Below are 27895 nucleotides of genomic sequence, written 5' to 3'. Positions count from 1 at the left end.
TTTCTATGAAGACATTTCATTGTGATTAATCAAAAAAAAGTGTCAGGAAGGAAATTCTTCAAAAATAGATCTCCTGGATTGTATTACGGTCAGATAATTTAGACCAAATTCTTTGTCATGAATGTATCTGGTTCACTAGTCCAGGACTAGTATATGGAGCTTAGCAAACTTTTGATAAAGTTATAATTCCCTTAGTCTGTGGAGCTTCAGAAAACTTCTGTTTTGAAGAGTCTCAGAACATAGAAAGATACTAGGGGTATTAATGACCAGAACACTAAGTCCCATAAAATTTTGTAACTTGGGATTAGGTAATTTTTTTTTTACTAGGAATAACTTAAAAGATTATTTTCCCTTCCCCAACATAACTCAAACAAGGCAATTATTTCCCAACTCTGATTGACTTGTTTTTCCTTTCCCCTCCGCTCCTAATTAACATATTAAAGAGTGAACACCAGAAAAGGCATGGTATTCATCTAATTGAATTCATCTTACCTGAAAAAGGCTCTCTATTTCCAAGGAAATTACCAAGAATTTCATAATGTGATTTTTATCATAGACAGAGCTGGTTACCAAATAAGAAATAAATGCATATTGCTGAATGCACAATTTGTTACATAAAGATGGATTTTAAACATTGAAAAAGTTACAAAAACATACTTGTGAGTATCATACCCTAAACACATATTTTTAAAGTAAATGCAATGATAATATGGCTATTCACTTTGTTGCTGATTTTCTAATACTATTCACTTTACCCCCTACTTCTCAAGTTTGCTTGCCAAGTTACAAAGCACCTTCTTGTACTATTGTAGACTTGAAAACAAAATGGAGTAAACATGGTGTATTGCTATTAAGACACTGTGTGAGCTTCCAGGCCAAACGGCCGATGTGACTTTTAGCATCAATGGGCCCCAATTCTCAAGAATCAAGGCTCAAGTCTGGTTATCTCACCGGTTGCTCCAAGTAAGTATGTGGGTTGTTACCTTAATTGCTGGACCAGAGAAAAGACAGGTATGGGCTGTCCAGCCGAGATGGGTAGGGAATGTGTGGAATTTCCCCCTTACCTTGCAGGCTATTGTGGATTGCCCCCTTTTCAAGCCATTTAGACTATCCCTATGAAAATCCTGTGAACATGCTGTTGGGGGCCACACTCCAGGAAGGGGTGTTGGTCCCTGCTGGCTGGTTGTTTGGTCAGTTGCCTTGTCTCTAATTTATAATGAAACTGTTACGACTGTAACTGGTGAATGTAACATTCTGTTTTAGTGGCCCAGAGGATGCAACATTATGTCTTTTTTTGCTTCATCAATGAGAGATATCTTCAAACCAATTTCACAGAAATTTAGGATGGACATATTAAAAAATGTGTTAGTCATACCATCTGTATTAAGTCTGGGGTTTGAATCACCAACACAAGGCTGTAAGCTTCAGCAACTTCTCAGAATTTTTTTTGAAAAATCAGACTAATAAATATAACCATATGATTTCTCTTTGATTCTGAAAAAACAATTACATTTCACATGATAGGGCCGAGGCACTGCTCAGTATCAGTGCAATTCACCTGGGTATTTTCAAATTATGTTACTAACTCACGAAATGTTTTAGCAGATTAGCTACAAGTGAATTATGAATTCATATACACATCTAAAGTTTATATCAAAAATATATTTCAAGTCAATCCTACAAACTTAACACTGTCGTGTGAATGGATTTATTTTGCTTCAATATGAAATTTATATATATCCAAATCCTTTCCAGTCACTAAGAGAGGAATTAACACAAAAAATGAAGACCTTGAGCACGTCTACTGGCTTGCCCAAAGGTAACAAATCCATCCAGGATTATTTCACACTTGGTCTTAGGCAAAAGAAGTAATATTCAGGATTATTTCAAATGAGTTCTGTCAAAGGTTACACGCAGGCTATTTTATAATGATTTCTGGCTAATGTCTCTATTTTAATGATGATCTCAATAGACTTATTAAGGAATCTTTGCCTTTACGACAGTGATCAAGAGGCAACTAATGTCTTTTTAGAATGTTAGCATGACTGACAGTTAAGATCAGTGTTTACACAGAAGACAAAAATATTCATTCTCAATCTACTGAAGGCGTTCAAACTTTATCATGTATTCTGCTCATGGACTTCGTAACATCTCATTCATGCTACGGGCCAAGTAAAAGACCAATGAAAAAGAAAAGGCTCAGAATTTAGCATCAGTTAAGGGTTGGGTTTTCATTATAATGATCTTGAATTTCTGGGAAGCTCTCCTCAGATAATGATTGTGAAGTATCTATATTGAGTTAAGTATGTCATGAAGCATGAGGAATTACGAGATTGATTTATCAGATATTCATTTAAGAAATAGTCAATTAAAATAATTAATGTGTAGTGAAACTTAGCTGTAAGGCCTCAAGTTTAATTTTCCCAGCCCATAACATTAAAAGAACAATACATTTCATGGTCTTGAGAGCATAAAAGATGTTAAATCGTAGATGTAATGACATCATTATAGAAGAGTGAACTAAGGAGAAAGAATGTATTTGTCTTAGACTTTTACCTTGTTTTAAAGGTCTCTTTCTTTTACTGTATTGCCAGATAAATCCATTTGTATGCCTTACTGCTACAGAATGGGATGGGATACATAAGCACACCTATGTTTTTGTATGTGTATTGTTTAAAACTTACATATTAACCCATATGACGGCAATCCAAAAATGGAATCGAAGAAAGGTAATGTTACAAAGAATATCAAAAAGTAGTAACAAATGGAATTTGCCTTTAAAAAGGAAACATTTGAAACTAGAGTTTTGGACAAAGAGGGACAGAAAAAATCTTCCATCTTTACCTGTCTGCTATGGCAATGGCTGTAAAAGGCCATAGCCAGGAGCTTGGAACTTTATTTTGGATGTCTCCCATAGGCGACAGGAGTGCAAGTATTTGAGAATTTTGTTGCCTTCCTAGGCATATTAACAGGAAGCAAGATCAAAAGTGGAACAGCTAGGACTCAAACCAGTGCTTAAGCGAGATGCCAAAATTATAGGCAGTGGGTAAATGTGCTGTGCCAAAATTCCATCTCTCGATTTTTGCATTTTAAAACCTTCCTTGAATTATGAATTAAGCAAAAAGCAAAACCAAACCAATGTTAGTATCAGTCTGTGCCTTTCAATTTAGCAGTCACTTAACTTTTAGGTATACATTAGAGAGGTATCCAAAAGGGATTCTTAGCAAACTCCTATGGTTAACTGTATTAAAGACGGGCTGCAAAGCAGCTAATTCATATCTGATCACAATCCTGAGTTCTTACAGACTTGCTTTTTCTACTTTCAAGACATATGAAAAATCCAATCTCACAAGCAAAATCAAGACAAGCAGATACTTCTGAAGAGTGAGGAACTCATTCAGTTCACAGGATGGGCTAGTAGATACTTCCTTTTTCATTACATATATCTTGACTCCAATGATTCTAGCTCCTTCCATCCCCTATGTCTAGTACACCTACACCAGCAGGATACATGACAATGTATCCTGCTTTTAAATTTCATTATCTTTCAGTGGACACGATCTTTCTACATGGTATAATAATAAATAGTTCATTTTTCTTAGGCACACTCATTTTTCTTATGTTTCACTGAGTTACCTTGTGGGTTGACACAAACCACTGACCCTTTGTTATTGCTTTATTGTTCTAAAAGAAGTAGAACAATAATTACATGCAAGGTACTGTGCAGTATTACAGATAAGTAAGATATAATCCCTAGCCTCGGGACTTAGAATCATACAAGGGAAAAGCAGGTGCAACGAAGTCTTACAAGGATTGTTTCACTATTACTCAAGGGGGTATATATTTGTACAGTAATAATGAAGTAACCAGTTATTTACAGGAGCGACATTTAATATAGATCTTGTTAGCAAGCACTGGACAACAGGGGAATGTAGAATTAAAGTGGAAAAATCAATAGAGAAATTAGCACTGTATGGCAGGCAGAAGAGAAAACGCATCACATGTGCAAAAGTTATCTCATTTAGAGCATACGATTCTGGAATTGAGAGAAAGGGTAACGGATCACCAGATTGGTGGGGCTAGAACAGAGAATGCCATGGGAAGGTGATCAAGCTTCATCTCAGACACTATCTTTCATTCTTCTCAGTTCTCTCACAAGGTACTAGAGATGTGTTACAGCTGACCGTATTTCTTTCTTCCACTTTCAGCTGAAATCCAGCACCCTCCCCTTGGATAGCTATGTGTGTCTTTGTATGGGCAGTCCCAGTCTCCTTCTAAATGCTCTAAACGCCAAATCTCTGAAAATCATGTCTTTATCCTCCTATTTCTCCATAGGCTAGCTATCATTCAATAAACAGGACTGGGCCAGCGTATTTTATCTACTTGTCTGTCTTCCCCACTATGCGGTTCGTTATGCTGATCCCTGTTCTCTTCATCTACCACAACATTTCACATATTCTAAGTGCTGAAAGGAATTGTTGCAGAAATCTCAGGAAGGGTTGCTTTGCAATCTGAGGGAACTAAGCCCAGAAACTGTATCTATGGATAAATAATTCATTGTCTGTTTTTCAAAAGTCTTATAAACCTATGAAAGAACATTTTGCTTGATTTCAAAGTCTACTGTGTGGAGACAGTCAGCAACTTTTTTCCCCTCAAAAAAGGCATTCTCATTATCCCTTTCCACCAGAAGACATCACATTTAGAATAGTTGTACATGACTAATATAATGCTACATTCTAAATATGCATTTTTAAAAATGTATATTTTTCTCTCTCAATATTTTTGTACTCAAAATGTTAGAACACAATGACTATAGAAGAGGCTTGAGAGTTTCCTTGTAAAAGTAAACAAAAAAAGAACTTATGGAATGTAAAAAAGAAAATAAATCATTTTACAGACACATTCTCTTAGAAGTTGCTTCACTGTAACTGCAAAGGCTGACATAATTCTATATCACAAATTATGATGACTAAGGGTTCAATTTTGTTCATACTGAGTTGTTATATAACACGAATGTTCCATCCAGCAAACATTCATTGAGTGCATATCAAGGGCTAAAGGAGCAAGGAACTGTTTCACCATGATCCAACTTACGGAGCTGATCTCTTCATCACTTATTTTGTTGCTAGCTCATGATCTATGGTCCGAGATATAACAGATCAGAATTCTAGGTCAGGGAACTACAAATGCTCATTAAAATTATAAGCAAAATTTAAACAAGTTAAAGTTATCTGGAAGTTCTACTCATGCTGGATGAGAACCATTATAGTTTTAAGATCAATAAGACCAGTAGTTGCATTAAAATGTACACTAAAAAATTCCAGTATTTGACCTAAAATTCTCATCTTGCCCTGTATTCGTGTAGAGTTGACCTGAATATTGGTCTCCCACTGACTTAAAATGAAACTTTGATCCTCAAAAGAGCTGCATAAAGAAGCACAGAAAACACAAATCTGTACTTATTTAAGGACATTCCTGTGCTGTCATAATGCTCTTTGAAACATATTTCTCAACAGTATTTTCTTGTGTTATTTTAGTGCTATTGGAACTACCACAAGAGAAGAATTTCTACTGCATCTCATTCTTTCTATTCCTGGTCTAAATTTTCCCCCCATTTATGAAATATCTGCATTGCCAGAAGTCATCGAAATCGCACAACAATCATAGCAGCTCAAATTATATGATAAACTCACAACAATAAAATCCCTCAGCTGTTCAAAGGTTTGATGTAAATGAGAGCCTCCTGTAGAAGCCCAACACTGATAAATGTGCTTGCCAACCTCTAAAGCAAAGCTTAGATAAAGTATAATTTTTGGTTAGATGAAAAATATGAGACTATTCACTTTTTCTGGTAACTACCAAATATCTAGAGGGAAACAAATTTTCTTGCATCAATTTGAGCATGCCTTTCCCCTTTATTTTTTCTGATAATAGACAACTTGAAAATGAAATGTTTAACTTTTTCCCCCTTAAGTATAGAGATCTTATCTTTATTCTTTGCAAAAACCAAACTTAAAACATATATTTCTTAAATTGTGAAATTATGAGAAAGTTATCTAGTGGAAATCACTTAGAGTCCATAGCTGGAAATACAGTTACTACAAACTAAAAGCTGTAAGTCTTGGAGCCCAAGAGGGGACGTGTAATTTTAAGAAACATCCAAGTACATGTAGGAATTTTAGAAGGTTTATGAGGAAATGGAATAAAAGTTTTGGTGCAAAAATGTGAAATCCTTGTATAATGTTTACATAATTCTGTTTCCTTGAGGTTTTTGAACTTTCATTTCATCTACAAGAAGGATCAGAAGTAGCAAAGGCACACATGCTTCCCATGACAATAAGATGTCAGCACAGGGAAATCGCTCACTGGCTTTGATTTTCAGAAATTTTCATTTGTGTACGCATGCTGCTTTCCAATCAACACTGTAATGATCAGGTTCCTGGCAATATTCAATATTGTGAGTTGCTAAGAACATACTTTTCAAGCTTAATATGTATAACACTGAAATTCCAAGGAGCAAATTTCTTATTTCAATAGAGACAAAATTTTATAGTTTCAAGTACAAGAAGAGTTTTAAAACTTTCCTTAAAAATTATTCTATATTTCAAATGGGTATTCTGTTTCTTATATTCTGAAACTTTAGTGTAGATGAGATAAGGAATATGTGCTTGCAAATTCCTTTGATTATATTAACAGAACTCAAACAATAATTCACAATCACTCTGAATTACACCACCGTGTGCATCTGCTAAAAAACAATTTTACTTTTTCAGTATCTAATGTTACTTGAGTCATAAAATTTCTGTTCTTTGTTTTAAAAACTATTAAGAACACGTTCTTCAATTTTTTAGCAGTGATAAGAAACTATTTGAATGCTGACAGAAAAATTTTTTGTTAGTTTTTTTATTATTATTTTGACAGAAAAATCTTATCAAGCGTTTGGTCAGGTTGTGGATTAGTCTGCATCTCTGTAAATTAACTTTGTGCAGTTACTGTTTCCTCTGTACTGTAAATGCATGAGTGAATCAAAACAAGGTGTAACTGGAATATGACTTCCTTGAGTATAACACAATGCAATGGACAGATTAGCACATATTTATATAGAATGTCTGTGTCATGATTATATATTCAATGCTAAATGCATTAGGAAAGTAAATATTTATATAAATCATACAATAAATTATAATCATCTGTTTATAACTGTTTTACAAAAATTTTACAGTATTTTTCTATGTTCTATTTTTTAATTTTTTAAGTAGGTGGTATGTTATGCTCCTGTGTAATAGGAGGTGTGACTTTTAAACAGCTTGCCACTATAGAGATGGAGGAAGGGAAAGGAGAAAGGAAAAAGAGAAAGAGAGGGAGATAAAGATTTTGAAAGATAATTGTTTTCTCCAAAATACACAATGTCTGCAAGCATTAATTCACTCAATGATGAAAAAGGTATTATTTGTAACCTCACACAACCCTGTTACAGCTGCTTCAACAATGTAGCGCAGCTTTCAATGACTTTTTCTAGAATAAAAATAGCTGTCTGCTGTACCTGGTAAAACCACACTAGGTTAGCAAGTATTGGACTAAAAAAAAGGTCAGAAATCAAAATCAAAGGACTTATTTTGCTGTGCAGCTTCCCATACCGAGATGCCCACGGGGGGAGGGCTGGCAGCTCTGCTTTTCACCCAGCTGTCTGCTAACACTCTCAGGAAAGCCGCACAGGTGGCCCTGTGAGCCGGGCCCTGTCACTGGGGCGGGAGATGTGCATGGAGTTTTGGGCTCCTAGCCTTAGCCTGAACTGGCCCTGCCTGCTGAGCTAGGTGGGAAGTACATGAGTGGGGTAAAGATTCTCTTTCTCTTCACCTTTTAAATAAATTAACCCATGGGGAAAAAAAAATCAAGTTAATCAGAAATCAGGGTTTACTTTTTTATGTGACTTCTTTATCTGCTCAAAATATATTAAACATTTCCCAAACTCTTATGAGTATTAGTATGAGGCAATCACCATGTTCTAAGGTGAGTTTTAAAATCAATCAGTACTCAAATGTGAATACTGAATGTCATTACCAAAACTCAACTCTTCATTTCCTTTATGTAGGCACTGACTGGTATTATCAAGTGCACATATTTTCTTCTACTGTTAATGTGATACACTCGAATAAAGTAAGTCACCCTGAAAAAAAATTCAAGAAATAATCTGGATTAAATGGACATGCTTGGCCCCCACCTGGTACCCTCTGTAAATTGTGTGGGCATGGCTCTTCTAGCATTCCTATTCATGCACTCCTCACCAAATACATCGTACTATATGACTGCATGATGTGTTTTGCTGTTTACCCCCACTCTCAGGTCTACGACTCTAATATGACATACTATTTAACAAGCAATTAATAGATACTTGTTGTACTTGATTGCCTTGTCCTGTCAAAGGCAATGCAGATCATACCAGCAGAGCTCAACTTCTAGAATGCTCATTAAAAACTTATGCATAGACATTTAAAAATGCTCATACAGGGGCTCCAAGATAAATATTTTTCCCCATTAAAGTATCCTTAAAAAGGACATGAAATACAAAATTACAGCAGTTTGTTAAGTGGCATGACAATTGGAAAACATGGTATGTCTCTTTAAAAAGCTGGTATGTTTTGACTCTCCTTCCAAGTTTTTAGTATGAAAATCTCCTGGGTGATTTGGTTTTTCTCATTTTATAACCTTACAATCTCTCTCTCTCTCCCTCTCTCTTGTTCATTTCATTCAAGCTGCCTCAATTTTTATTTCTAAACCTTGAATTCATCAATTTCTTTGCCTTATCATGGCCTTTGTGGCTGAGTTATGCCTTGCAGAAGTCATCTTCCATGACTCTGGTCCTAGAGGGGACTTCTTAGAGCCATACCTGAAGGAAACCCCCGTTCTCCCTGCACCCCTGTAAGAGACCTGGAAAAGCTCCTGGCTTCAGAGCAGCTCAGGCCACTTGGGGAGGGAACCAGCGAATGGAAGATCTTTCTTTCTGCCTGTCCTTCTCTCTCTGTAAAGGTGCCTTTCCAACAAAAATAAATAAATCTTGAGAGGGAGACTCTTATGTCCCCAGTACTTTTCATCTTTCACTAAATTTATTTTTTTTGCACAGCACTTACCCTACATGAAATTACCTATTTACTCAATTGCTCATAATTTGTTTCTTCTTGTTAAACTGCAAAGCCTTAAGAGAATTAATTTTTTTTTGTAGCAACAGTTCTGCTCTCCACAAATAACTACAATGCAGGCATAAGGTAGCACCTGCTGAGTCAGTGAAGGGAGACATCAGCACAGATTGAGTTACAGAACACTCCGCAGGGGTGATCCTCAGTAGCATTAGTTAAGAACAGACAGGAGAGACACAAGCTAATTCCTGTCGTTCCTAGAGCTACACCTGAAGTCAAAATAGCATTATCTTTTTGTTGTTGTTGTTATGTGAGTGAATATGCTTTCCTTTGACTCTATCCAGTTTGGACTGGGTTTTGTAGTATTTGCCATCAAATGGTACTAATCAACGCAACTGTCTTTCAGTCAAACCACCAGAAGATAACACCCTGGAAAATAGATTCCAGACCTAGTTAAAGAACACCAACATTAAGAGTCATTCTGAATGCAGTCCTGCCAGCCCATAGAGTGGTGGGCTCCCCGGTCTTGGGGGTATTGGGGCATAAGCAAAGCGCCTTCTTGATGGGGTTATTGTGTGCAGAACTGAGTGCTTTCCAAGGCTTCCTTCCACTTGAATGCTTATAATTCTTCTTTTTAAAAATCTTACACATTTTGCTAAAGAACGAACCTTCTGAGTGTTTTTGAGTTTGGAATTTGTCTGCAGTTCACACTGTTTTTCTACAATTTGACTCTCACCTCTTCCTCTGTTTAATTCTATTTTCTCCTTTATGTCCTTTATTTTGTAATGTTCAAAAGTATGGATAGAATTTTTGTTGTGTCCAGAGAAAAATGCAGACAAATTCTCATCGATAAACACACATATAGATTATTTTCCCCCCAACACTAATATTTGCTGTCCTTAGAAAAAAAATTGTAACAACAGGTATTTATTCTAGTGAGGTCTGTATCTCAGACAGAATATCTGATATTTTTGGCTCTAGTTCCCAATTGCAGCTTCCTGGCAATATAGAATCTGGTGCAACAATTAGGGTTCCTGCCATCCTCACAGGACACCTGCCTCAGCTTCGGCCTTTCCCAGCCCAGGTCACCTGTTGCATTGAGGGAATCAGCTCGCAGAGGTGTTTCTCTCTCTCTCTGCCCCCATTCCTCCATCCCACTCTCCTTTTTCCTCTGTCTACCTTTCTGCCTTTCAAATAAGAAATTTAAAAGCACTTTGTACTTTGGGCTATCTCGGTGAGAACTATTACATTTTCCCTTACCTTATGAATAAGAAGAACTATGTAAGTAGCATGTATTTACTTAACACAGAGAGACAACCAACTTTGATATCTACGTCAATTCTACTCAATTCCACTTCTGAGTTCACTCTTTAAAATGTTCCAGTGCGGGAGGAGTCTAAAGTGAAAAGCTGTCAGCTTAGAGACACTAACTCAAATGAGGTGCTGATCAGTCATTCTCAGAAAATGAGGCATTGAACTGTCTTGAGGTATGTTTTAGGTCTGAATTTATAAATGATTATCAAAAAAGAACAGAACTGCAGAAAAAGTAGATTTTGTCTTCTCCAACTCTGACATAATAAAGCCTTAGAATTTTGGTCATTGAGCGGATACCCTCTCCCCACTGCATTGGTTTCTTTCTCAAATGACGGAACTTTTAATAACCTGGTGTTGAGATGACAACAAAAAGGGTTTTTAATATTACAAAATATAGCTCTCTAGACAATGGATACAGCTAGAGCTGAATTTATTTTGAAGTGAAACCTTCCTTTTCAAAAAGATGATTGTGTGTCTTGCTTCATGTGTACACAACCTATATCCTCTTGGTCTGAATTATGAATAACTTTTGACATCATTCATCACACTGTGTTTGAGACTGAGTCTGTCCAAACAAACAAAAAGCTAACAATAACAACAACAACAACCAACTACTCTGTGCTGGGATATGCAGCCCTGATCAGTAGTATTCAAAGATTTCCTCTGTCCAGTTTGCCTGATTTGTGAAATGCTGATTCTCTCTCTGCTTCTTAATTTTACGTGGTTCACAGCCCTCCTTCCCTTACAGAGCCCCCCCAAGAACTCATCACCAAGTGACCTATTTGCACATGTAATATGACTGAGCTCGGCAAAGCCCCTGTTTAAGTTCCTGGCTGTCTGCGATGCCTGTCAGCAGAAGACAGATGAAAAGAAGAGGCTGAGGCTCATCGCAGGGGTTCTGCGGGTAACACTTCATTTAGCATCCTTCTTTGGAGCAGGAGGGAACCATGAAAAGAAACTATTTTATTTAAAATGACAGGGCGATTACGTTACACCCCCTGTAAATATGTCCCACCCAAGGAGTGATGATGATGATGTTAACAGGGACCTCTCGGCAGTTCAACTCTGTGTGGGATTCTTCTCAAATGAACGCACCTCTTGAGTGTGGTAAACACACACACGCACGCGCATCTCAAAACCTCACAAAATAGTCAATTCACTGGATATCAAAAAGCAAGGAACAGGGAAGTGTTCAAAGTACAAAGCAGCCACACAGAGCAAGGTATAAGGGAGACTGAAGCATTGAACTGATAGACCTGACAGTGTTTAAACGTCCTTAAACAAAGCGTACGAATGATAAACATGGCCAGTTAGAATGTGGTAATACTTGGCTGAGACCAGCATCTCTTTCTGCTCTGAGGTTGTAGGAGCAGCGGAAGCCCATCAGCTTCCCGATGCATTGGGGTTTTATCTGATGCTCATCAGCTCCTCTTTCATGAACACCATCTCAGCACTGCGCATTACTTAGGGACACTTCACTCAGAGACCAGCTTTTGCCCTGTGGAGTGAGTGGTGATTATTGGAGATCCTGACCTGAAAGGCTTTAAGAAGAAGTCAAACAGTAGTGTTCTCGGGACTTTTACATATTGGAAATAACACCTCTGACAAGTAGCACTCTGCACAATTTTTCATGGCCAGATGAAATGCGAACAATATTAAATGAGGTTACAGTTATATGGAAGAGTGCTGTTTGAACTTTTCAACATGGAAATACTCCTGTGGAGGTTCTTGCACTGCCTGGCCATTTCAAACTTACAAAATCTCTTTGATGTCGTGTGCTTTATCTTGAAAGGATGTTTTTGTCATGATATTAAAAATAATGTTCTCATCCATCGGGTTGGCAGTGGTTTGGCTTGGTTGCAATTCCCCCGGGGATGCACTTTCGCCTTGTGTCTCTCCTCCCACACTGTCACAGAGCTACTCAAAATGCATTCAGTCGCCCAGTCTCTTGTTGGAACTAATCCTCAATCAAGGCGAATCTCCATGATCCTCTCCTTTCCTAGAGGCCCAGCATGTTGCTAAGTCTGTTTGGGAGTACATGTACTGCAGTTTGTGACTCACACTATTAAATGACAAAAATTCTACCCTGTAGATCAGTGTGTATTGATATAATGTTTACTCGATAGCATCAAACAAGGTGATTGGCATCATTATAGCACAAAGGAGGTACCCTAATGGGAGTCACTGACACCAATGATATAGCTAACACAAGCACATGGCTACCAATTCAGAAAAGATTTTCATTACTGTGCCTCTGAAAGAAGGTCAGAAAACAATACAAAGTTCCAGTTCTTACTTCTGAACCCAAAGCAATATTTATAAGCATACAGCAGTTGAAAGAATCTAATTGTATGTGGTTAGCTGGTTAGGGCCATTGCTAGCTTGTCATAACTCCCAGATGCTACTGCTGAGCAAATGGGAATATCACTGCCAGAGTATGTGAAAGGAACAGAAAAAAAAATGGACAGCATGCTCTAGCCAAGGAGACACAGCTGTGATGGGAGAGTGACCAAGGTCAGGGCACAGTCAAAAGAAAGGCAGCCCGGAATTCTCCCTTGTCATTGGCTTTACTGACTAACAGTTCTTTGTTACTACAGGTGACAATTTTCCATCAAATACTGAGAGACAGCTAGGGTTATTTGCAAGTCACTGTTATGATTTTTTTTCAACAGCAAGTAACTTAAAATGTGAAATTCAGATCTGTGTTGTGCCTTTGACCTAGGAGAATCTTTGGACAACAGCAACTCTACACCAACAATGGAGTGAGCTGTTTTGAAACTCAGTATAAATAGTCTTCCATGTGTGGCAGTTGAAATCAGTTATTGATTCTGCTACTCAAAATTAGAAAAACAATTCTATTGAAAGATCAGTTTCTAACATAAAGTAGGGGTTACCTAGGTTCATAAATGACTACAACAAAACAGGCAGGAAATCATTTAAATAAACAAATATGTTGGAGAAAAATCAAAGTAGCTAATACATCATCTATTGGTCCACCCTATGGCAGAACACTAAACTACAAACAGAAATTAAAATCCATTAAAGACCATAAACAGATTGCAAGCAACATCTTGGCACGTGAGATTCAAACTCCACTATTGCTCAATACTTTAATTTTCCTTAATATAAGAAGGTAGAATTACCTCTTATATTAAGGCTCAGCTGTGAGGTCATAGATGTGGTAGGAAATTAACACTGATGAAGTAAACCTATTTTTGTTTGCAGTGAAAAATAAATACTTATGGAATAGGATATCGAGGAGAAAACTTAAAGGCTGAAGAGACAAATGCATATGTACTTGGAAAAATTTTGCTCTAACTACGGAGAAATTTTACAAACCTACTGAAGGTCTATATTCTCTATCAACTAGCCTTTGACAAATCAGACCAGGAAAAAAATCTGCATGCATTTTCCTTACTGCTACAACCAAAGCATTATTAAAAACAATCCGTGATATATCTGGCATTAATGCAAATGAGTCACAAACAACACATTCAAGGACATGTAATTCCACAAGTTATGCTAACCCTGTTCTCAAATGCCAATTTTTGAATAGGCTAGACTTCCTTTCCTGCTTCCCCATTTACAGAGCGCAATTGCCGTGTGCAGTTGGTGGAGGTTCACTGTGAGTCCTCTAAAGGTTTCTTTATCATTTAATATTATAAATAATTATGTTCCTAGGCGGCAGTTCAAAACTCAGAACAGCACTCGTTCAACACCCCAGGCAGGTCAAGTGACCTTTCTCCAATTCTCTTCTCTCTGGTGCTGAGGACAGACAAAGTGATATGTCTGTCATACGCCATTACCATTAGAACAGAATCTTGTTCTTTTATTACAACTGAACTCCGCCAGATTTCTCAGCAGGAATGCTAAGTGAAATCAATGTCTTGGATTTCCAGGCTGAGCTTGGAGGTCACAGCCACTCTATCATTTCTCAGCATTATCCTTTCTCTCGTGCGCACACACTCCCCAAGCCTCCAACTGGCACACAGCAGATTGAAAACAGCATGCATCAGAGAACTCATGCTGTACAATTTTACAGTCTTTTGGAGCCCCCTCCTTTTGGATTCCCCCTTCCTTTTTTTTTTTTTTTTTTTTTGCAAATTGCAAATAAGTTTTGTTTGTGTCCTTTTCTAGAAGTCTGAGTCCAAGGTAAGAACATGCCCTTTCAGAAGAGCACACAGGACGACGCAGACAACAATTGATCCAGGGCCTCTGTCACTAGCATCATTCCCTTCACATCTCACCTGTCTGTGTCTTAGGATTCATTGTTCTGAATGGCAAATGTAATTTTAACCTAAACTGTCAATTTGGTTTACACTGGGTACATATGGAATACAACACAAAGCCCGTTAATAAAATAACTCGATTTTATACAGAGAATGTCATGACAATTTGTCAATAAAACACAAAGAAAACATCCTCCCTGGATACTAATAATTGATTGTTTAAAAAACATACATATGATAATAAACGATAGCTATTTTACAGGAGTTTGTATTATGGCATATATAAATGTCAAGTGCAGGCTGCAAGGAGGTAAGTTCATGTACAATCATGGACCCTCCTTATTTACTAGTGGTTGTATGGGGGAGGAGGGAGCATGCTCTTCATGAAAATGACAGTGGGGACACTGAGTGGCTTGGCTGCTTTTAGCTCACTGTTGTGCTGCTGAGCTAAAGCACAAACACACAAGCACAATGGAGAAGTCTTTTCGAACAATAAAAGCAACTTTAGACAGTATGCTAAAGGACAAAGAGCAGGGAAAGGGCCTATTTTTACTGAATCTATTCTTTTTTAAAAGTAGGCACTTCAGTCTCAGTTAAACCTTTATATATTGCAGGATAATTGTGGATGGGAGGAGACACTCCATCTACCATTTTCTTAAGCTTTATATGATAGAAAATTCATGAAGGCTCATTTTGAAAAAAGTAATTGAACCTTAAAGATAAGCTATAAACAATGTTTTTAAATTATGTATAATCATGGCTATAAAAACACAATCTACTTTTTCACTAGTGTGAAATCATTGGGGGCTATAAAGCCATAGGGTGTGGCAAAATCTTAACTTTATTGAAATAATCAACCTCTTTTGCACTGAGGCTGTAGGGTTCTATGAATGTATAGACCAGAGACTATAACGTACTTTTCTAATCTTAGCGAAGACACACTTTTCTGCACTTACTATGGTTACCTAACAAAGTACGAATGTCACTACTTCTCAGTAAATACTTCAATGGATAAAGGCAAGGAGTGTGCCACAGCTGGCTAAGCCTTCTGTGATGCCAGCATCTCATATTGGTGCGGCAGTTCAAGTCTTGCCTGCTCTGCTTCCCATCTAGCTCCCTGCTAATGACACTGGGAAGACAGAAGATGCCCACGTTGGGCCTCAGTGACCTGCAATGGAGATCCAGATGGAACTCCGGGCTCCTGCCTCAACCTGGACCAGCACCAACCACAAGCACCAGCAGATCTAAGATCTCTTTCTCCATTTCTCCATCTTTCCCTGTCATTCTGTAAATATCTTATAAAAAATATAAAACTTTTTAAAAAACAGATATGAATAAATAAATGAACAGATTGATAAATGGATGAAGTTGACTGACAACAAACACTTCATTATTACTTATAAGTTATTTGGTGAAAACATAAAAGTGGTAAGTTACTCTAGGGATAAAAAATTGTTCCAGCAGTCACTTAGAAATATGCTGCAAACTCTAAAATCCTAAGTCAATGGTCCTAATGCAAAATTATGGGGGATAAAACACAGCAAATTAAAACTTCCGACGTATCTCTGTGTGACAATGACTACAGCGACAGAGCCACCCATTTTACTAAAACTTAGTCTGTGGATGCAATACATTTAAAGTGCCAGAGCATGAAAATAGTAATACGTCACTGTTTTAAATTTGGGGCGGGGGGGGGGGGAGAGGGATGGCAGTTGCCATGGCATAATAGGTAAAGCTCCCATCTTCGGTGCTGGTATCCCATTTGGACGCTGGTTTGAATCTCACCTGCTGCACTTCCAATATAGCTCCCTGCTAATGGCCTGTGAAAAATAGAGGAGGATGACCCAGGTGTTTGGCTACCTGCACTCAGTGGGAGACCCCAAAGAAGCTCCTGGCTCCTGGCCTCTGCCTATCCCAGCTCAGCCCATTGTATCCATCTGTGGAGTTAACCAGTGGATGGAAGATTCTTTCATTCTCTTTCTCTTTCCTCTCCCCTGAGGGGTGGGGTGTGTGTGTGTGTGTGTGTGTGTGTGAGAGAGAGAGGGGGGGAGAGAGAGAGAGAGAGACTCCCTGTTTTTCTCTATGTAATTCTGTTTTCAAATTAAATAAATAAATCTTCAAAATTTGGGGACTAGCTTTATAGCATAGCATGTAAAGCTGCCTGTTCTGCACGCTATGCCTAATGAGTACTATCCTAGTGGGTGCTATATGAGTGCCAGCTACTTTACTTCCAATCCAATTCCCTGTTAATATTCCTGGGAGGCAGTGGAGGATGGCCTAAGACTTTGGGCCCCTGACACCCATGTGGAGACCCAGATGAAGTTCCTGGCTCCTGGAGCTGGCCCAGACCTGGCCATTGCGGCTATCTGTGGAGGGAACTAGTATAAGGATCTATTTCTCCCTCTTTCTCTGAGTTACAAATAAATAAACATTCTTAATTTAGAAACATGTTATAATTACTACCAAATTTTAAATCTTCTATACTGCTGTGATTACAAAGAAAAGCAGACCAGGCCTTAGATACACAGAACATGCAAAGTCCATTAAACACCTCTAAGAGATCTTAGACGAGCAGCTGATATTGCTGGATGGTATATATTTCTCACTGTGTATCTGCACACATTACTTGTTCACTATGGCCTGATGTCATTTCTTGTCCAAGTTAAATTATGTTCCCTGTTTTGCTTTAACAATATGGAAAGAAACTGAGGGATTCTGGGAAGCCAGGGCAGACCACTTTCAATAACTATGAAACACATCCTTGGGAGAGCCACCTGCATCCTAGAAAAAGTTTTATTTATTTTTAATTCTTGAATTTTCTCTTTAATACTTTGTAATGCTTTTTGTTGGCTATGATCCTGTTATCCTTGAGACACTGCCACATAACATTCATGGAATGGACAGAAAGACACTTTCTAGGTAACTCAAGAAAAAACAAAAGGGAGCAAAAAAGGTCGAGAAGGGGTAAATTAACTGGGCCATTTTTGCTGCTAAGCACTTTTCCTTCTGTTTAACAAAAGATTTATTTCTTTGAAAGGTAGAGTTAGAGAGACAGAGAGAGAGAGGTTTCATCTGCTGGTTCATTCGGTTCACTATCCAAGTGGTCCCAATGTCCAGGGTCAATCCTGCTGAGACCAGCAGCTAAGAGCTTCTTTCAGGTCTCTGCTACGGTTGACAGGGGCCCAAGCACTTTGGCTCTCTTCTGCTGATTTCCCCAGATCATTAAGCAGGGAATTGAATCAGAGGTCAAGCAGCTAGAACACAAACTAGCACCCATATGAAATATTAGCTTTGAGCGTGGCAGCTTTGGCTGCCACACCACAACACCAGTCCCAACATGTCTTACACAGTCAAATTATTTGTGGTTATCTCCATGAATAACAGCAAATAACCACCATTTATGGTCTCTTCTAACTTCTTTAACAAAAAACTTAATATACTCACACAACAGCAACAAAGTAAGGTCTTGGGGCTGCTGCAGCACAGCAGCTATAGCTGCCTTTTGTACTGCCACCGACTCATACTGCGGTGCTGACTGAAGTTTTTACTGCTCTGCTGCTGATCCAGCTACCTGCCAGTGTGCCCGGGAAAGCAGCAGAGGACGGCCCAAGTACTTAGGCCACTGCCACTCAAGTGGGAGCCTGGATAGAGTTTAGAGCTCCTGGATTTGGTCTGTGGAATGAACCTGAAGATGAAAGATTCTCCCTCTCTTTCCCATAATTTGCCCTTCAAAAAAGTAGATAAATGAATAATCTTTTCCTAGAATGTCTTAACAAATAAAATATCCAATCAATTATTACCTTTCTCCTTTCAAGCCAAGAGACTTAATTTAGTTGAGTGTCCGCTGATCCATGCCCATTTATTCTGAGAAAAGGTTTTTCTGAGTTCTAAAAGCAAAATTATGCCTCATCTTATTTCTTGCACTAGTCTCACCATCATGTATTCACATGATGCGTCACGGTCTGGATGGCAGACCTAACACTCCAGCCCTGCTATCTACACTGCCACTGAAACACGCTGTGGGCGTCCCCGTTCTGTTCATAACCGATGGCCTATTCAGTTTCTCCTTTCTTCGGTAAATCCTGGCCAGATCTCTCACTGAATGCGATCCCTTCCTCCTGGTGAAGTCCAATGTGTTTTTCCTCTAACTATACAACCTATTATTCTGCGCCACGTGTAACCCGGTGCGCTCATGAAGTAGAGAACCATCTCAGAAATGACCGTGCCGTTCACATTTCATAGTCAAACAGCGAACACACATTGGCTGATTAAATGAATCAACCAGGACAGTGTCTATGTAGACCTCCCACACACACCTCCTGCATGTACACTTTTCCTTCCACGAACCTGTCACGTCTCTACAGACCCAGATGTCTACCCAAGGTAGGCATTCAGAAAATATCACTGAAGGAAAACCATACCCCTAAGCGACAAGACGAACAGCTTTTTCAAAAGGTACCTTGCTTTTGGGCGGTGGGCTGTTTGTGCTCTTGTCTGTGTGAATGCTGGTAGGAGATACTGCAGCACCAAGGTTGCCCTGGGGTATGCCTGGGAGCTTGCCTCCTGGAGACACCTGCATGGCAGCGAGCTGGGCAGCATATAACTGCTACAGGAGAGAAAGAGACCATCAGCAACAGTCAGGCACCATTCAGGAAGCATATTTAGCTGGGATTTTTTTTTTATATAACTTTTGGGTTTCACACCCTGGAACATTTAAGGAAAGATGCTGTCACCTCAGTTTTCAGGACTTACTTCGGGGTAATGACAGGTGTCACACATAAGGGGCCTCAGCTTCAGCATGGCTAGAGCCGCTAAGCTAGAAACTCCTGTCTATACTGAGTCTTTCCTCGGTTTATCAAAGGCACATGTATCATTTCATTGAGTTAAGAGCTCATTTTTCTTTAAATTTATACAGTGTGTTACACAAGGATGTCATTTCCTAGAATTTTCTTACTCTCACTTCAAGTGCTGTGTATCTTTTTTGTCTGGTTGAATTGGGCAACTGGACCAATTTTTCTGAGCATTAATAAATAGAAATAGGCCATTTCATGGGAGATGGGGTAAGAGTATTTGAAGAACTTTATCTAGTCAGACAACCTTCACAGATAAAAACTTCATGGATATTTGCCAAAGGTTTGGTTCATTTCACGATATAGTCAGGGCAAACCTCAGAGTATTCTGAGATAACATGTTTTAAAGAAAACTGTCCACCATATACACTTTTCTGAAAAGAGTTGACACTTGCTAATTCCCATTAGAATCCCAGCAAAAATTCATCCATAAATATTAATCTCAAGGAACAATATACTTCACTATGTGATGCATTCAAATCAACAAGCATTTAGATAAAAGCCTTTCATTTTCATTAACCCCTTTGTGACCACTGAAAGATCTGTATGAAAAAGAAATTAGATTTCATAATATATAATATGGTATTTGTATATATACACACACATATATCCCAATCTCCGTTTTCCATTTGTCTTAGTGTTCATGAATGGCTCTTTCTATGCAAGCTAGAACTGAAGTGAATGTACTAAAGAAAAAGCTCTCAAGAAGTATTGTAAAGTGGCTCTCTGGATAATATTTGCCTTTTTTCTGAAAGAAACATTTCAAAGGATGATATTTTTCAGAATAAGCTATAGAGTCTGATACGTGAGATTTTCTTATAAACTCAAGTAATGAAAACTACAGACAGCAGCCATTCCCACTGAAAATATACATCTATTTCTTTATTTTCAGAAAGTATGAGAGAAATGAAAACAGAAAATCAGTATTATGATAAGCTTATGGTTTATTGTTATGCAAAGTGATATAAAACAAATTCCACAGAAGCACTGAAACATAAGAGAAGTATATTTGCATTATCAATAATGATTGTCATCATATTTTACACTACTCCCATAGTGGTTTTCATTAAGGATATCAAGTGTTTCTGGGTTTTCACATATGGAGGAAGGACCAAGAAACACCTGTTTCAAACGGATTTCAATTTCTGCACAATTATATGTGCTTATAACATTTCAATTCATTGCACCGTAGAAGCAAAGAAAGGCATCAACTCCTAGAAAATCTAGTGTAGTTTCTATGTACATTGATGAGCTAAGGCAGGAATTTCAATGCTGCTAGATCCTGTTCTGGCCATTTCATATGACAGTAAAATATGTCTGTAAAGAAGCTCATGACTCTTCCATGTGTTGATGTGTAGGTTCCTGGTTCCTGGCTCCGGATCGGCGCACACCAGCCGTTGCGCTCACTTGGGGAGTGAATCATCAGATGGAAGATCTTCCTCTCTATCTCTCCTCCTCTCTGTATATCTGACTTTGTAATAAAAATAAATAAATCTTTAAAAATGGCTCATAACAGTCAGGGTGAACCAGGAGCCAGGAGTAGTTTAGCAATCACATCCTGTCTTCCTGGTGCTCATATGATCATAAACATATTGTATAAACTGGTACTTCAAGAAATTCTTAGAAAGTGGAATTGAAAGTTCAGTTTATTTTAGTGCAAAACTTTTAAAAATCCATATAAGTTCTTTCAAACATGTACTTTCCATGAGCTGTTTGGGGATTTTGTATACATGGAGTTCAAAGTTTGAAACTCAATCTAGAGATCTCCCACACAAATGGCAGGAACCCAAGCAAGTGAGCCAGTAGCACTGCCTCCCAAGATCTGCATTAGCAGCAAGTTGGAATCAGGCTGGAGCATGGGATTAAAGCCAGTCTTTCTGAAGTTGGACAGGAAACCTTACCCAACAGAGGCTAAAAGCTCATCTCCATGCACTTTGTAAATGATGCTCTCTACCTACAACAACATAAGCTTTCATTGTGTTTGTTAGCTAAGCTTAGCACTCTTTTTTCTCATATTTTACTTACATAAGTACGAAACCACTCTTAGAAAGTGGATAGAAAATAAATTAATAGACATTCTTTCTGATCAGCTGTGATGCTCTTCTAGGGAAAATTGGTATAATTGTATTTGGACAACATGTTTTCTATGCCAGGCTCAGTACAATTTCTTTTTTTTTTTTTAATGAAGACATCCATATTACTCAGAAATCTTAAGAAGGTATTTTTTGGGGCCAAGGTGGTGGCTCAACTGGCTAATTCTCTACCGGTAAGCACTGGCATACCATTGCAGTGCCAGTATGTGTCCTAGCTGCTCTACTTCCCATCCAGCTCCCTGCTTATGGCCTGGGAAAGCAGTGGAGGATGGCTCAAATTCTTGGGTTTCCTGCACCAACATGGGAGCCCGGGGAGATGCTCCTGGCTCCTGGCTGAGGACCACCTCAGCTCTGTTAATGGCGATTTGGTGAGTGAACCAGTGGATGAAGGATCTTTTACTCCATCTCTCCTTCTTTCTGTAAAGCTGCCTCTCCAATAAAAATAAATAAATCTTTTAAAAAATTTGAGAAGCTATTTTCAGAAATTCCACAAAACAGCATGTTTAGATTCTAAACTGGAGTCCTGCATCAATCCCTAGAGACGGTGAACTGCTACCACATCTCCCTGATAGCTCATGTCCCCAAGCTGCTAAGCATTTCTTCCCCCAGTGGCTATGAGCTTATGGTGCAAATGCCATCTGGAGTATCTGGACTTAAAACATCAGAAACTGACAAAAGTATCCATCAGAATTTGTTGCAAACTATTTACTGACTAGTAAACTCCTTGAAGGCAGGGGTTACATTCTCATTATTCAATATTTATCAGAAAACCCTAGAAGCAAGCAAAAGCAGAATAAAGGCAAAACTGGATATGATATAATGTATTTTAAAAACAGTCCTTTAGCACACAAATAAAAGTAAAAATACTGATGAGGTAGAAACAAATTTCAAAAATCTGCAATGATTATGCCTTGTTTCTGCTATCTGAATTACCATTATGGCTCATCAGTGATGTTAATATAACTCATATTCATTCGTTCACTTCATTTACTTGCGAGCAAATAAACATGAATTCAAACACTTTATCAGCATAAAAAATACTGTACTATACTTATTGTGGCTATTATTAAATAGTAACAATAAGTCAACTTGGAACTCTGAACAAACAATGGGGAACAATTATAATAAAGTACTGTGTTTCCAAAGGACAACAGAAGCAGGCTGTGAAGCACACTCCGAAATATTTTTGGTAAACACAAATGAGAAATGCCTTATTGTCCATAACTGAAATATACTCATTAATTATGTGCTGGGCCTTAAATATTTATTACTTAGAGATGAAAAGGCATATCACGAGCTATTTTCTCTTAGTTCAAAGCTTAATTTTCCCCATTTTTAAAATAATATTTACCAACATCTCCTTGATCACCATTCATTCTAACCTCTATTTCTATGAATTTAACACTTCTGAAGATTCCACAGCTTTTGTACCTCTGTGTGTTTGCTTATTTCCCTCCCAAGCTCCTCGGTGTCACCCAGAGCACTGAGATAATGCTGTACACACAGACGCCAAAAGCAAAGGCCAGACGTGCTTTGCTCCAACTTTCTCCTCAGGCATGAATTACAGAGCTGGAATTTTTTTCATACTCTCCCTTTTTTGTTTCTTACTGAATCTTTCCTCCCCAAATTATCAACTTCATCACACTACAAAGGTCTGCTTTTTATAAAAGGTATTTCAAGAGAAAAACAAAATATTAACATCATGACTAAAAAAAAAAACCAATGTTCTAAATGACATATAATAAACACAATTCCGGGGCCCGGCGGCGTGGCCTAGTGGCTAAAGTCCTCGCCTTGAACACGCCCCGGGATCCCATATGGGCGCCGGTTCTAATCCCGGCAGCTCCACCTCCCATCCAGCTCCCTGCTTGTGGCCTGGGAAAGCAGCTGAGGACAGCCCAAAGCTTTGGGACCCTGCACCTGTGTGGGAGACCTGAAGGAAGTTCCTGGTTCCTGGCTCCAGATCGGCACAGCACCGGCTGTTGCAGTCACTTGGGGAGTGAGTCATTGGACGGAAGATCTTCCTCTCTGTCTCTCCTCCTCTCTGTATATCTGACTTTGTAATAAAAATAAATAAATCTTTAAAAAAAAATAAACACAATTCCGAGAGATAACTGAACTTGAACAGCAGCATAAATTGAATAGAATGTGTTGACTACACAACTACTTAATATTGCTTTCACTGGCTGAAAATTTTTTTTCCCTAAGGAATAGAATCCTTTTCACCAATTCAAATCTTATCAAACATGAATACGCAAGAGGGAAGAAAAGGTCTTCTATAAATAAATAAAAAAAAAGAATTATGTATTTTTAATATTCAATCAAATGGGACCAACGAGTTTGTTTAAATTTATCTCAAGAGTTTAAATAATTTTGAAGATAGACTTGTGGTCCTTTGTCATTCCTTGCCATTAGATCATTACTCAGAAACAAAAGTTTCACACCTACAGTTTCACATAACTAAACAGATGGATCTAAATTCTCAAAAAGAATATCAGAGAGCTAAAACCTTTCTTATTGATAGTATTTTCCAGGTCCAAGTAGGAAGAGAAATGGAAGCTTGGTTGTTTTGTCCTAATCCTAAACGAGAGATTAGGCAGTTCCAGGTAAGATACGCTTACTAAGCCAAATACCTGGACACTTGCAAACATATGTTATCACCTGATTTAAAAGTACTTTTCAAGCTGAAATTAACCACAACAATGGTATGTGCTAGATATGACGTGTAGAAAAAAGATTTTTTTTTCTCTGTTTTTAGGGAAAAGGACAGGGAATAGGCATTTGTGAGGAAAACTTGAGAAGGCAATTTCAAGGCTCCATAAGTGTTATCTTTATAGCTTAATTTCAGCTTCTTAATGTAACTTAGATGTGGAGTTTAAAGAGAAACTAATGTACTGGAGAAAATCTTTCAAAACATATCAGCATGTTTCAATGCGAATAAATTTGCTTTGCACATTATTTCTCATAATGTTTCTTTACAGAAAATTATCAGAGCAACTTGAGTTTAAACATGGACTTTTCATAACACTGTCAGCATTTTTGAGGATATTGCACGATAATAAAATAGGCCTTAAATTTGCTGAATACCAGGGCAAAAGCACAACTGAAAACATACACGCCAAGTACATAAAAACTTACAATTTATAAAGCAAGCTAATGAACTAACTGCCCAATCAATATGTCCCATTTTCCCAGTTTGATAAATTCGTGTCAAAATAACCTGGATGCAGACAAGAAACATGTAAGAGACCGTCTCACTCACCACGATGATGACATGAAGAAACACACATTAAAAACAAACCAAAATAATAAATACATAATATAACAAATAACAAATGTTTGCAAGATTGTGGATAAACCGTAATCCCATCCCTTGTTGTGGGAATGTGAACGCAACTGCCATGATGGATAAGTAATGCTAAAGACACTAAGAAACACAGTACGACTCAGCAATTGCACTGTCGGTTATATACAAAAAAGAACTGCAGACAGGATCTGAAGAAGACACTTGCTTAGCAGTGTGCCCAGCAGCGTCAGTCACCCAGCCAAGAGGCACAGACCATGTCAAACGATGGATGAGCAGATAAACACAACGTAGTACACACAATGGCACATTATTGAGTCTTCAGAGGGAATGAAATTCTGCTAAGCGAATGAGCTAAACACTAACCAACCACTACCACAAGATTCCACCTACACGAAGTGCCTAGCGCAGTCAAATTCAAAGATAATGAGAGTAGAATTTGTTTACTTATCCTCTTGATGGACATTGGATTGTTTGCAATTTCAGGTTAACAGGAACAATTTTGTTACGCATTTTTCATTTACAACATTGAATGCTTTTCATTTCTCTTGGTTATTCAATTCCTAGGATTGGATTGGCTGATTCATTTAACAAGTTTGTGTTAAATTTGTAAAGGAATTTCCAAGCTGTTGCCAAGGGGTGGAACCATTACACATCAGCATAGTAATATATGAAGGTTCCGGTTCCTCCACAACCTAATCAAAGGTTGACACTGTCTGTCATTTTAATTATAACTCTTCTAAGTTGGTACAAATTAGGATTTCGTATGATTTTGATTTGCATTTCCCCAATGACATTGAACACATTTTCATGTTCTTATTATCCATGTCTATGTCATTTTGCTCTTTTTTCCAAAAAAAATGGGGGGGGGGAGGGGAAGCTGTCTTACTATTAAGCTATAAGATTTCTGCACATATCTGGTTTGCCTTCCAAAGAGTAAAAAGGAAACTGCAAAAATCCACTTGCATAGCAGTGTTTGGCGATTATCAAAGGATTCATAATAACTAACATAGTAAAATGACAATACAAACAGTTTTCTGTCAAGTCAATATTTTATAGGTTTATATAAGAAGCATTTAAACACACTTTTTTTTAGTTCTCAGAAATCCTAACAGAAAAACCACAGTGAGGGTTCTAAAGGGTAAAGTGTTCTTGGCATCTGGCAAGGAACGCTGGCACTGCCAATGAGGCCACTCAACGTTCATGAGTTTGCAACAACACTGAGCTGTGACCTGGGAAAAATGAAGGTTAGCTGGGTAAAACTACAACCAACTCGTAGGTCTGGCTCTCATGGTCAAGGCTATGTGAGAGCAAAAGGGACAGGAGGAGTTGGGTAGAATTCTTTCCTATTCTTCTGGATGGTAAATCCAAAAAGTGAGATGTGGGCTGGAGGTATTGAACAATTCTGCTGCTTCAGCAGTTTGATTCCGGTGCCTGAGGGAAAGTGACTGGTAACAGGGCCTGGAGCAAGATGGAAAGTGTTTTCTCCCATTCTCTACCTGGAACCCCCTCTGGGGATGAATTCATCCAGAAGAGAGTGATGATCAGAGTGAACTAAGGACTGGAGGCCCAACAGCGTGGCCTAGTGGCTAAAGTCCTCACCTTGAAAGCCCCAGGATCCCATATGGGCGCCGGTCCTAATCCTGGCAGCTCCACTTCCCATCCAGGTCCCTGCTTGTGGCCTGGGAAAGCAGTTGAGGACAGCCCAAAGCTTTGGGATCCTGTACCCGTGTGGGAGACCTGAAGGAAGTTCCTGGTTCCCGGCTTCAGATCGGCGCGCAACGACCTGTTGCGGCTCACTTGGGGAGTGAATCATCGGATGGAAGATCTTCCTCTCTGTCTCACCTCCTCTCTGTATATCTGGCTTCGTAATAAAATAAATAAATCTTTTAAATAAAAAAAAGGACTGGAGGCACCGAGAGGACCAAGATTGAATACACGCAACATGGGAAAGTCAAGATCTTTTGGATGTGCCCATAATGCCTGCAGAAACATGACGCAAGAAGGAAACAAACTCAACTGAAACAGCAAGTAAACTCAGTTGGTCTTCCCACAGGTATGTCCAAGGAAGGCGAGCTGATAGCCATAATGCCACTGGAGCAGAACTTTAAACAGCAAACAGGTTAAAGTGAAGAAGCGTGAGTTTCAGGATCAGGCCATGCGAAGAGATGACCTGAGTGACAAATCGGAGTAAAGGTTGGGCAGTGGGCTGGCATGGCCAGATGCAAGTTTAAGATGACAGGAGGACATGATAAGGGAAAAGAAGTGGTTATCAATTTCAGGGGGAAAAATGCTCTTCTTTCAGAGAAAGAATGCTCTAAGGGGCTCCCCCACACACACCTCTGTTACTATGATTCACAACTCCAGGGACACAGCACTTCTGGATAGGATACAAAAGGAAGGGATCCTCTTTGGGCATGCTGTAGTTACACTTTTAAAAAGCTACAGTGAACCTGTGTAGGGAAACTATAAAGTTATTTACATAAAGCTATTATCAAATATTAATAATTATTTTTTTAAGCAGTTCCAATTTTTTGGAGAAATTCAGATTCTTATATAGGGTAAGGGATAGCCTTAGGCCAGGAATTTCAGGAATTCCAGGAGGGGAGAAACTAGGAGCCAATTACTAGGAGCATGACTGCAGAAACCACCTCCCATTGGCCAGGGGCAGGTGAGTGAAACGGCCCTGGCCAGTCTTTTTTTTTTTTTTTAACATTTTATTATTATTATTATTATTATTATTATTATTATTATCATTTTATGATACAATTCCATAGGCTCCTGGCATTTCCCTTATCCCCTCCCCAATTTCCTCCTCCCCCCCCCCCATTAATAATTAAACAGACAGGGCCCGGCGGCGTGGCCTAGTGGCTAAAGTCCTCGCCTTGAAAGCCCCAGGATCCCATATGGGCGCCGGTTCTAATCCCTGCAGCTCCACTTCCCATCCAGCTCCCTGCTTGTGGCCTGGGAA

General features: G+C 38.6%; 1 protein-coding gene across 9 annotated transcripts in view; it reads right to left on the bottom strand.

Moving 5' to 3' along the window:
• SOX5 (SRY-box transcription factor 5) overlaps window positions 1-27895 on the bottom strand; it is a 569607-nt gene that overhangs the window by 49900 nt on the left and 491812 nt on the right. For all 9 annotated transcript variants that reach the window (XM_058655909.1, XM_058655908.1, XM_058655911.1 and 6 more), the window contains one exon: window positions 19137-19283. In XM_058655909.1, coding sequence (XP_058511892.1) covers window positions 19137-19283 — 147 coding nt within the window. The remainder of the gene's footprint in view (window positions 1-19136; window positions 19284-27895) is intronic.

This window comes from Ochotona princeps, chromosome 27 (assembly GCF_030435755.1).
Source record: "Ochotona princeps isolate mOchPri1 chromosome 27, mOchPri1.hap1, whole genome shotgun sequence".
Lineage (NCBI taxonomy): Eukaryota > Metazoa > Chordata > Mammalia > Lagomorpha > Ochotonidae > Ochotona > Ochotona princeps.
This window is presented reverse-complemented; position numbering and strand designations above follow the sequence as displayed.